This window comes from Cynocephalus volans, chromosome 6 (genome assembly GCF_027409185.1).
Source record: "Cynocephalus volans isolate mCynVol1 chromosome 6, mCynVol1.pri, whole genome shotgun sequence".
In the NCBI taxonomy this organism is placed as follows: domain Eukaryota; kingdom Metazoa; phylum Chordata; class Mammalia; order Dermoptera; family Cynocephalidae; genus Cynocephalus; species Cynocephalus volans.
In genome coordinates, this window is record NC_084465.1 from 78,202,329 (window position 1) to 78,215,365 (window position 13,037).

The window sequence follows — 13,037 nt, forward strand, 5'->3', positions numbered from 1 at the left end:
CTGGGCACCAAGATTGGTTTTGTACACCCACGTGGTATCTCAGCTAATTCTCACAGAGAAATTGTTACTTACTGAGCATTTACTATGTATGAGGTCCTTTCCTAAACACATCTATGCAGATTTGTTACCCATTTAATCCACATACAATTTCATAAAATAGGTATTTACAGTTTAGGAAATCAGCCCAAACTGGCTACATACATGGCCCAAGATGGCATAACTAATGACAAAGACCATCTTAAGTCTTTGGTTGGTATGACGAATGCTTAAGCCATTTTCAAAAGTCAAATATAAAAGGAAGCAATGGCTTCTGGAAAAATGCTGAAATGAAGCCAAGCTTCATTCTCTCTTTCTTTCTGCAAACTATTCCTCATGGAACTCTTTCAAATAGGTCTTCCTGAAGCTCAACATTAACAGTGCTATACCCATCACTCTAATAACTTCTGCTAGCTGTTTACTATGTTAACAGCTCTGTCTGGAAAGTATAAGGACAGAAGAAAGATTCAGTTGTTTAAAGGCAATCAGTAGCAGCACATAGTCGTCAGCCAAGAGCAGATCAGCTTTATAAATTCTAAAATGCTCATACAGTGGCTCAAGAAAAACTATAAATAATACTAAATATATAAATGTTCTGAGGTAAATATATTCTGCTTAGCCCAGACACAAAAACAACAAATTAATAAATATGTTCCTAGCATTCCTTAAAATCAAAAATCCAAAAATGCACAGAGGCTGAAGTTACTTTTGAGAAGCTTGTATATTCTTCCAAATATATGATAACTTTTTGAAAAAAGTTGTGCTAGTCTTGTTTCATAAAATTAATACTCATGAGACTCCTGGAGCTCATGATTTATAGCAAATAAGGCTGAGATTGGCCAGAAGACTCAGGACTTGGGAGAGCTTAGTAAGAGTGCAGCTGTATATATGTGTGTGTATGTGTGTGTGTGTGTGTGTGTGTGTGTGTGTGTGTGTGTGTGTGTGTGTGTGTGTGTGTGTGTGTGTGTGTGTGTGTGTGTATGTATACATATGTATATAGGTAAAAAAAAAACATACATACATATATATATTTATATATATATTTAAATATATATATATATTTTTTTAATCACAGAATTATGGTTTTAGAAAGGGTAGAAAAATGAACAATGTGGTCTGAATATTTTATTATATGGTGAAGATACTAAGACCAAAAAAAGTGAAGCGAATTGTCCTTAACCACATGGCTAGGTAGAAATGGATGAGAGTCTGTATTTTAGGTCTCAATGCTTCTAAGAACTCATTTTACCCTTTTTATCAACATGTTGTTGCCTTGTTCCTTCAGTTAAATGATAAATCTGTATATATATATTTTTTTTCTTTGACTCTGCCTTAACTTCCTCAGAGATCCCCAGCTGTTTAGCTTTGATTCCTAAATAGAACTCAGCAATTTACTTATTTATTTATTTATCTATTTATTTATTTATTTATTTTGAATTTGGGGATTCAAAGACATTTACAGCTCATGCTGTACTCTGCCATAGTGACAACTATAATCATCTTCATGTATTTATTGATCTTTAGTGTAAGAATAAAATGTTAGGAGCATATTGTCTGAGCTGTTTTGGAACATAAAGTCTTTACTTTTTTTAAAAATATGGTTTATTCAGAGGTAATACTCTCTTTCCTGTGAAAGGAAGTACTTCACTGTTTGTAAGGCTGGGGTCAGGATCAAGACAAAGGATAAATGCATAATTGGTAAGTGGTAGATTTAGGTGTAGATTTTGGAGTTACAGATTAGAAGAATCACTAAAACAAAAGAAAGAGAATAAAGGGAAAAAACGGAATATAAATAAAGGGGAAAAAAGAATTTTAAGATGCCTTGAGTACCAATGAGAGACCACTAGACATGCCAACTTTGAGGAAAGTGATTCCCATAGAATGGAAAGGGCAGAAGACAGTCTTCATGGAAATTAAAAAGAGAAAGGAGTAGAAAAATCAAAGAAAACTGTAGAAGCTCTTAAAGCTTTGTGTTAGGAGAGCCAGCAATGCATGCTGTTAGAGTGGTTAAGCTGAGTACACATTTAAAACACTGTTTTTTTTTTAAGAAACTAAAAAAAAGAAGATGATAATAGTAAAGCTAAGACATCATACTGAAATTTATAAAGAATAGGAAAATAATCTGAAACACAAAGAAGAAATGAATTCTGATAATTTCCATCTCAGTTCATGTTAAAGTTGAAATGTGACTAGTGAAAGATGCATTCTATGGAAAAAATAAAAGAAAAAGTTTCCTACAAGATCTGAAACAAGAGTTACATATTTTTATAGATGCTTAGCAAAAAAAAATTATTCTTTAATACGTATGAACTTTAAAAAATGAAATATTTGTGGTCTTCCTAAAACTGAGAATTTAATATGCTTGAGCAATTCATGTGTGTAATTTAAATCACTGGCAAACATTTTATTATAATAACCAAATATGTCAAAAAGTAAAACTATTTTTCATAATTGAGAAAATTTCAAATGTTAATATAATTTAACTGAGTAATAGCTGAAAATGATTGAAGAAAGTGTGCTCATTTAAAAAAGTGCTTAATTGTGGTTTTGAAATGTAAGTCACAGTTTGTTTTTCTCATTATCCTGTGTGTGTGTATATAAGAAAATTGTTTAATGGATGTGTTGGTGGTGGGATGTTGGGGGCACTGTAGAGAAATGTATTTACTTAACTGATTCAGTGCTCCCTACTGTTTTATTCTGACAAAAGCAAGAATATTAATCCTATAACAGGAGTATTCAAACACTATGCTGGAAAAACAAAACAAAACTCTAGTCCTATAAATGTTTTTGTACTACATTATCAGCTATTCTAGAAAATGAGCATTCAATTTAATTGCCAGAAATTAAACATAAAACACTAGAGGTACCATCTAACAATTGCATTTATTCCAAAAGTTATTTGAAGTCAGCTCTGACAATCATCCAAAACAGGTGAAGGCTTCGTGTTTTCCAGGAAAGACCAATATCTCTTCTTTCTTAATTGTCAACACCATTAATGATGAGCATTTACATCTATAGTGCTTATACCCTGATTTATCATTTAACTGAAGGAACAAGGCAACAACATGTTGAGAAAAAGGGTAAAATGAGTTCTTAGAAGCATTGAGACCTAAAATACAGACTCTCTTCCATTTCTACCTAGCCATGTGGCTAAGGACAATTTGCTTCCCTTTTTTTGGTCTTAGTATCTTCACCATATAATAAAATATTCAGACCACATTGTTCATTTTTGTACCCTTTCTAAAACCATAATTCTGTGATTAAAATAAATTTACAGTATGTGAAACAGAAAACCCTTTAAAAATAATGTTGTGGGGTGAGGGGAAAGCTGAGCTCCACCCTATTGGTATCCTACTCTCACTGCATATGCCTTGCCATGGCCTCTGATTACTGTCCTGGGAACCTCTAGCGCTCCATAGAACGCAGATTGGAAATCATATGACAGTATCATCTCCAAGATTGTCAACAACTCTAAAATTCTAGATTTTATGAGGACAAATATGACTCTGACCCTAACCCTTTGGAAGCCAGATGAAATAAGAAGTTTCCATGTTTTTTTGCTGACTTATTCTGAAGTTCAGAAAGCCCTCCCAAGGTAGGACTGTCAGAGAGCATGGGCTCCACAGTCACCAAGCGAATGCTGGGATTTGTTTCCCAGTGTTACTCACTGTGATCTGACACCAAACACAATGCAGTCCCGTTAGGCCCTGGTAACATTTAACAGTTTTGTGGCATTTATCACATTTAGTTGGACAGTTGCCTTCAACCCAGTAATGGTGCATGACCTAGAACAGAACAACAGCATTGTAGTAAGAGGAGGCATCCATAATTGCCACCCTCAGAAAACAAGTATGGCCACAGACTTACATCAGTGTTCTTTTTGGACTTCACATACGTCTTGATGCAAGAGGGAGGTGCTCTCGCCACACAGCGCTCATGGACTGTGTACTTGCAGACTGAAAGGAAACAGGTACGCAAATTCAGAGCTAATCCTGGTCTTGATTGCAATTTTACAGGGAAAGAATGACATTAACAGAACCTCATTTCGTATCCACTGCTCCCTAATCAATCCAATCAGCCACATCAAGGAAAAGTCCAAGTCGACTGTTTTTACCATGGAATACAAAAGACCAATTAGTACAGGAAATATTATGCATGTGAAAAACCAAGACTCCTCTATCATGGCATAGCAGGAAATGCTTAATTAAATCAGTCCTTACTCAAATTTTTCACAATAATTCCCAGATGACAAAAATATTAAAGACAAATTGATGACTTCCAAATGGCTTGGTGTCATTTGCTAGAAGGAAGAGATCTATATTTTACAAAGTATAGGCATGAGAGCAGCTGGCAGGCATGGGAATAAAAGCCCATGAATTTATGCTATTTTGTCTATTGATTTATCTAAACCTTAAATGGCTGATTAGTCTATTTCCAGATAATAGATTTCATCATACATGCCAAGCCTTTAGCAAAAGTGCATCCCTCACTTGCCATTGTGGAATTGTTTGTCCAAAAGGAACAGCCTTTGCTAGGATGCATACAGCATACATAAACAAAAATGTATCTTTATATGCAGACATGTATATATATACATATACAAGCAAATATATATGTGTGTATACATATAACGTGTATCATAAAACCAAGACATACACTTTTTTGGCATCTTCAAATTTTTCATGGTTTGAATCTGAATACAATTAGGGCCATATACAGGAATTCTTTTAATAAAATGCTGGTTCCAAATTAAAAGTTCTAAATGCATAAATACATAGAATAAAATTTTAATCATGTATCCCTCTCACTAAAAACAAAAACAAAAACAAAAAAAAACTATCCACCACCTGAAATTAGAATGAAAAATATTAAATCCACATAGTATTCATATAATAAAACTCTTGCAAAATAGTCACATTTGTGATTTCCTTGGTCACACTGAGGAAGAAAACATACTTTCTCTTCTCTTCCAAATTAGCAATGGTGTTAGGAGTGCTGCATTCACCACACGAACCAGTAAAAGTTTGTGAGCAAAATTCTCAGTCTTCATATAGCATCACTCACCTTATATGAGTTATCATTTCCTTTCATATGCTCCTATCAATAGAATCTACCATGAAAAATTCATTTCCTTAAATATAATCAAAACAAATACAATAAAAACAAAACACTTCGTTTGTACATGGAGAATGTTCTAGTGTAACTAACCTTTCAAACAAGACCATCAGAAACTGTCCTCTAATCTAACACATGGAAAACTTCACTTCACTTTATTAAAATCCTTAAACACATAAGAAATCATATGCATATGTGGCAATAAAACATGGTTTTCAATGTCAAATAGTACCTGAGAGAAAGTAAATGTCCAAACATACTAACAAAGAAGCTGCTAACTACATAAAAATAAAATAAAATCTGAAAATCATGTATTGTATGGAAGTCCGGTAAGAAATTACATTTAATTAAATGCACAAAAATCAGATGTGTCTAATAAACCTGACAGTTTCAGTAACTCTGTACGTAGCAGAAAAGGGTGTGGAGATAGACAAATTGCTTGAGTAACAGAGAACTTCAAACTTCAGTGAAGAGAATATAATATCTATTATTCTGATTTTGCAGGAAAATAAGGGAATGCAAAATTTTTTCAGACAGATTTGCTGTAGATTTAAAAACACTTAGGTGATTTTATAAATTAATTTACATACATTATTAGAAAATTATAATTGGCAGTATTGACTTACTAGAATAAAGTAAAAATTGCAAATATAAGTGAACTGAAATTTTAAAAATGGCCACAGCTCATGAACAGGTAATGCTTTGGATTCCAATATCTATTAACCACATATAAAAAATTTTCTTTATGATAGCATTAAAAATAATGTGCTTGAGGTGTAAAATTAGTTTGCTTTTCTTATAAGTTTTTAATTTCAATGCAAACTTAGTTTAATCAATTAATGTAACTCCGTTTTTTAAAAGACATGACGAAATTGACTTATTACAAGAAGTGTATGTGAATAATGTGGCTAACTTAGAAGGAGAAAAAGAACAAACATCAGTAACATATACATATGAGACATTAGTAGAAATTTACAAAATAATCCCAGAAGAAATGGGAATCATGAATGAACTACACTACAGTGGAGAAAAAAACATATGGTTGAAAAGTTGGAAAATTTCCTTGGTTTTTTTTCCAAGGGGAGGGTTCGTACAAGAAAGGACAAACTGGAGTGGCCTAAGCATTCAGAAACATACTACAGGGAAACAAATTACAGGTACAGGGAGCATCCAGATTATTTCTCAGATTTCCAACTACAGATAGGACTAGTCCATGAAATCAGACTTTGCTCCCTCAAAGTGATGACGCCCAGGCAGAGCAAACACACTCACAGGAGCAGCAGAGGCCCTGTTTCCCCACGCCAATCAGCATATTCAGGCAGAGATTGCAGTAGGCAGGCTTGTTAAAATGCTTGAGTCGCCACACATGCTGTCCGTCATCCTTCACGTTCTGCAGGGGACGTAAGAGAAACAGATTTCACTTAATGAAATAAACAGTGGAATATGGAATTGCCAATAAAATTCAGAGCTGGACTGAAGCATTGGAAGACAATCTGTTATTTCATCTCTGACTTTCTCCAAGATCACCACAGTCTTTAGAAAAACACATGTGCTCTAGAGGAATGAGATACTGCTAACAAATCTTGGATGCCATAGCAACCCACAAATTCTTCTCTGATGTGAACAGTTCAACAGCGTACCCCAAACTACCCTAGTCACCTGCCAAATTGAGCACTCCCTATGAACAGGGATGTGACTGCCTCGCCTTTGAATACTTTATCCTCAGCCCGGTTCCATACATGAACGAATAAAGAGAGTGAAAATGCTCTCGAGTGAAAGAGCCTGAGACATGAAAACTTACAAAGACTATGTTAACCCTTGCTTAGTCGTAGCAACGTGCAAAATTTAGGATGGTGGTAAGGTCTTGTAAAAAGGCAAAGGAAGGGGATGGGATGGAGAAAAAATGATATTAAGATAAGTTATTGATGATATTCTAGGGGTTCATTTGGAGATTACTGGTATGTTATAATTTATATTATTGCATTGTTATATGTCTTAAATAGTAAATTTTAAAAATAAATATTTTAAGAACTTAATCACATTATTATTTTGTTTACCCCTCTTTTGTAAAATATGATTTTAATCTCACAGAGATATGTTAAAAATGTTAAACTTGTATTACTAAATTATTTAAAATAATATAGTTATTTGCCACAGTAAAACTTTGGGTTTAAATTAATTCACACTTTAGCAAAAATAATGTAATTATTGTTTACTTTTCTAGGTTAAAACTCTGTATAATACTACAGCTACTTCTCTAATATGTGTTTAACACATCTGCATTGTTCATGATTAGAATAAAATGAAATAATATGATGCTTATGAATCTCTTGAATCCTTACAAGGTCAAAATATTAAATGGAGTTATGTCATTACTTTCGTGACCATCATTTCCTCTGTTAACACTTACTCTTTGTATTTCATTCACCAAACTGTATCCAACTCAGATTCATTCCAGATGTCATTTATTGGTATCCTATTGAAACCATTATAGGTCATAATTTTTCAGGTTAGCCAAATTATCATATTTCTAAGAATACATTCACAGAATAACTTTTTAAGCACCTACTATGTGCTGGGACAGCAACACTAATTCTGGAGTAGTGGGATGAGATAAACATATACAGATCACCTTGTTTCTCTCTATAATAAAATATTAATAATAGTACTCCTAACCACTTCTCCCTATTCCCAGTCAAGAGGTAATCTGCCAGATTTGTAATACCAGAGAAAACCTATAATAACTAATTCTTATATTAGAACCAGAATTGTCAAATTTGCATCATAATATGAAACATTAATGAAAATGCTTCCTGGGGGATAATTCCCTATGGATCTCTTGAATTTCTGCATGTTTTGTAAGCAGAAGCGCTGTTTTTTGTTTTGTTTTGTTTTGGTTTGGTTTGGGTTTTTTCCAGGCTATCTTTTCAAAGAAATTTGAATAACAAACAGACTTGGACAATAGAGATGTGTCTTCCTCCAGAGGAGAGGGAAGGTTTATGTACTGTCTAGTATAATAAAAATAATCTCCCTTTCTAAGCAAAGATTAACCAGGTTTGTTTACTGCATATTACAGCAGATTTTGTTTCCCTAAGCCAGGAGTTTCAGCTCTAATGCTGTGCCCACCAATTACTTGGGTCACACTCAGTGGTTTCCATGAGACTTGGGGGGCAAGGAAAACTGGCTCAAACGTGAAGCTCCTGCTGCCTGCTTTGCTGCGAGTAATGAAGTCCATTGTCTTTGACCCAGGAGTCTCATGTCCTCTGCTAGCATCCATGAATCTGTGGAGGGCTAACACATCAACTTGCAAGTAGAGCAAATCTCAGAACTTTTATAGTGTTGGGCAAAACTGAGATTTGCCTTCCTGACAAGGTACTACCTAGCTCTCAACAAAAACAGCTATGCAGAAGGTGTCATGGAGGGAACTTCAGAAGACACAGGTGTCTCGATTTTCTTCCAAAACTTAAGAAATGGGTTTTGCAGTAATTCCTGAATCCAGTTCTGGTTTGAGTGAGTCATAAGATTTCGAGTAGCTTTATAATGTGAGTAGAATACCTTCTATGTTTAACTTTGCTATATTTTCCAAACTGTCTATATTTTTAAATTTCTGTTCCCTTAAATATAAATTAAACATCCTGATGTGAAAAATTTAAATTTGAGGTTGTTAATTTTAAAAAATAAATTAATAAACTTTAAGAGTAGCAGTTAAATGCTTAAAAAATATTTTTTAAGCAAAAAGAGAAAGAAAAAAAAAGTCTAATTTTCATATGTATTACTCTTCTTATAATCCTTGTCACTTTATTTTTAAATGATTGTCCATTACATGTGAATAAGCCTCATCTTGTTGAAAAGCACATATGGACTGAGTTAGCTGGCATTTTCCTTATCAAAAAATAAACAAGTCTGAACGTGGGTGTTCTGTCAATCAGAACACTTAGCCATGTTACAGGCTGAAACTGATGCACAAATCCATTACCCAGGCATAAAATGCTTTACCAAAAAATAAATTAAATAGCTTTATAGCTCTTAGCCGGATACATTGCCAAAATATGCAAGGGATGAAATATGTATGTGACTTCTTTAAGAGAAGAAATTGAAACTAGGAGCCAACTACTTCTCAGCAGTGCAAATTATACTCTAACTCTGTATTTTCATGTCTTGTCTTGTCTTATTTAGATTGTAAACTTAGTGGGGGAGGGGGAGAATCTGTCTCTCACTCAATTCTATCAGCCAGCAGAGCATATTACCATTAGTACCTCTATTGCAAATAAATATTTATTGCCAAGAAAGGAATTCATTTTTTATAAAAAAGAAATGAACAGGGAATCCAAAAGGCTTGATTCCTGGCCTACTATGAAAATGTTGATAAGCCATTTCACCTTTCTTCTTATTTTTCTCTCTAATAAAATGAAAGTACCCACTTTCTTTCCCCAGGCTGTGGTGTGAGGTTTCATTCTACAATACCTGCGAAGTTAATTTAGCTCCTCAGAAGACTGGTGTTATATAAACAGCAAATATTATTACAGTCATTGGGTTGAGTTGTGCAACATCCCAATGTTTCAGCCAGAAGAATTGAGAAAGATATTTATAGGTTCACTAGACTTTATTTAATTAAAAAAAAATCGCTCTTGTATTTTTTGTTACCAGACATAATGTTGTACATTACAATGAAGTAGTTCAGTTCCGTGCTAATGACGGAGAGAAGTGCTAGACGAATCCTAGGCTAGTCATGCTGAGAAGGAACCTCACGTCCTTCCTCAGTCTCAGTTCTCTAGAAGTCAAAGGATGTTTCACAGGGAAGAATGATCTTTGAAACTTTTTGAAATCTATTTCATTATCCTAGTGATTGCTAAAGTTTTAGCTTTTCCCTAAATACTTTCAAGATCATATATAAAGTTTATGTGAACTAGGGCTACTGTAAATAAGATATTTTTTTCAAAAGACCCCAAGAAGAAATGTCACTGATATCCCAGCCCAAATGCTCCTACCCCCATACCTAGCCTTGTTTCCACTGACTTAAGTTATAAAACATCCGAGAGCTAAAGTTGCAAATCAAATTGCTTCCAACTCATTAAATACTAAGAACCATTAAATTACTTCACATTTTTGTCCAAGGTCTCTAAAAACTCCTAACAATGTGAAAGAAACAACTCTTTTAGACAAAAAGATGAGCTGTACTAGGCTTGGGCAAAGAGAATGCAGAGAGAAGTTTTAAGATTCTGGGTGGAGTTGCAATCAATCACTTGCCTCCAAACCACGCCTTTGGAGGATGAGGCCGGGATCCTGACATTCCTTAAGCTCAAATGCAAATTTAACAGCACATAGTACCACATAGTCATTTTCATTGCACTACCTAATCTGGAATCTCCAGAACTGTTGAATTTACCCAGTTCCGTAACTCCTTTCCAGATCAAGCAATGTACAGACAACAGAACCATAACTCTTAAGCAAATCAGAATTTTAAAAAATAGAGTGTGAAGTTTAGTCTATTAAAAATACATCACCTTCTAATCTCTACTGCTGAGAAATTTTACCAGAGAACACACTGCATTTTACTCTATTGAGTTAGGAAAAAAAAAAAAAAAAAAAATGTAAACTGAACCATCTCAATCAAAGGCAAAGTTTAAATTAAATACAAGATTAAAGACTAGGATTTTTTGAGCACATGTAGTGAGATCAAAATATAAATCCAGGGGCTGGCTGGTCAGCTTGGTTGGTTAGAGTGCATTGCTATAAAACAAAGGTCAAGGGTTCAGATCCCAGCACTGGCCAGATACCAAAAAAAAAAAAAAAAAAAAAAAAAAAAATTACATATATACATATACAATCATATGTATACAAACATATATATGTATGAATATACAGTCTAGCTGTCAGCACAATCTACAACCAAGAAGTTAAGGTATACTTATTTCAACCTAGGCTACTGCTTAAATGTGCATTCCTGTTTTTATACTAACATAAATTTAGGAATTTTCCTTGAAAAACTCAGTGATGATCCAAGATTACAACTTTCAGAAACTGAAGCCTTATTAATGATCTTGTTCATCTAGAAAAGGAACGTTTGAACCAAAAGAGTATTACGAAAGGAAAGGCATATTCTTGAATAACTTCTTTTCATTTTTCCAGAGAGGGAAACTCCCTGGCCCAAAATGACCTAGTTAATAACAAAGCCAGGGTGAAGATCAATTTGATAAGTTCACTGCTCCTACAGTATCTCTCCATTAGTCCTCATATCTTACTGTGGGCATCTGATTGTGCTAAGTGAAAGGTATTAGATTCATTTCTCCTGAATGATTAAAAACAAGTTTAAACTCTTTGTTTGTAATATTACAAATTAGTGATAGAATAAATCGATGGTTGTCAAACTATGGCATTAGGTCAAATCTGGCCAGCAACCCATTTTTACAAATAAAGTTTTCTCAAAACATACCTTTGCTGGTGCATTTACATACATTACAATATCTGTGATTGCGTTTGTGCTGTAATGGCAGAGTCGAGCTGTTGTGACAGAGACCTTATGGCTCCAAAGCCCACTTTATTTAAGGTCTGTCCCTTTACAAATAGTTTCCAGTCCCTGGAGCAGAGTCTACTACTAGATACAGTTACTTAACAAATAAAAATATTTTCATTAAATGAGGTGCTTTTAAAAAACAATTCTTCAATGAGATGAATGCTGAAGAAAGAATAAGTCTCAAGCATAAATTTTTTATTGCGGTAATCAAAATAACAAAGCCATCCAAAACTCTCAATTTTCCTTCAGATGTGAGAAACACCAAGACTGTACTATTTCTGACCAGTTTACCTTGGGTTTTGTGAAATTTGCAGAAATTCTTGCAAGAGAAAAGAAACAAATCTTATCTCTAGTATTTGGTATAGAGCCAGGTCCTGATAAAGTACTTTTCTGATTTTGGTACCAAAACAGATATAATTTAAAACAGAATAGCTTTTTAAATTCTGTTGATAGAAATAAATAAATGATACCAAAATCATAACTGTTGTGCTTTACTTTACAAATGAGGACTACTCTCCCCGGACAATATTCTTATCTGTGTAATTTGGCTTGTACACCACAGTCGCTTTCAAATACACCGTGGTATTTAACATGCACTGTCAATTAGAACTACTCCCCAAGCTCATCACTGACAATTGCCAAGAATATATAGGACAACATAACAAGACAGGCTTCACAATAAATAGCTGACTTCAAGCTAAAGCATCTAGATTTCCAATTTAATAAGCAAAGGCACCATGAATCAGATTCTCTACATAACACATTAACTACCTACAGAAAGGAAATAAAACTCAGTTACTAAAAAAGGCCCTCATCGCATAATTGTCTTGGTGTCATTTCTGCTTTTTAAAAAACCACACCTTAGAATTAAAAAGGTGTTTCTAACAAATAGACACTCTGTTTTATGATCATTACACATGATCATGATATGGCTTATACATTATATTAAAAGACAATTTAAAATGTGTTTGGCTTATTCTTTTTTTTAAAAAGAAGTGAAAAAGTGAAAGAAAAGGAAAATTTCTTCTTTCACAATTGTTCTTTATAGGGGAACAAATAACCAATCTCTTGGATATTTGGTGTCCTCTTAACGTTAAACAATGTAGCCCTGCCATCTAGTGGTCATGACTGGGAACACAGCACTGGAACACAGCTCTAATTACTATTATAAAATATTAAATTGATTTCTCCTACGAAGTTCCAAACAATCCCTTTTTACTAAAAACATAAAACATAAATTTAAAATATAATAATAAAGTAAACTATGTATAATTAACTGAATGGGCACTAAAGAAAAAAAAATGCCATACACTTGAAATATATTACTGTACTAGAAACAAATGAGGTATATTTATTTAAAATATTTCAAATT

General features: G+C 33.7%; 1 protein-coding gene across 6 annotated transcripts in view; it reads right to left on the reverse strand.

Moving 5' to 3' along the window:
• DGKB (diacylglycerol kinase beta) overlaps positions 1-13,037 on the reverse strand; it is a 633,703-nt gene that overhangs the window by 491,779 nt on the left and 128,887 nt on the right. For all 6 annotated transcript variants that reach the window (XM_063099140.1, XM_063099138.1, XM_063099137.1 and 3 more), the window contains 3 exons: positions 6,424-6,541; positions 3,904-3,992; positions 3,705-3,821 (listed from right to left, as the gene is read on the reverse strand). In XM_063099140.1, the coding sequence (XP_062955210.1) occupies positions 3,705-3,821; positions 3,904-3,992; positions 6,424-6,541 (324 nt within the window). The remainder of the gene's footprint in view (positions 1-3,704; positions 3,822-3,903; positions 3,993-6,423; positions 6,542-13,037) is intronic.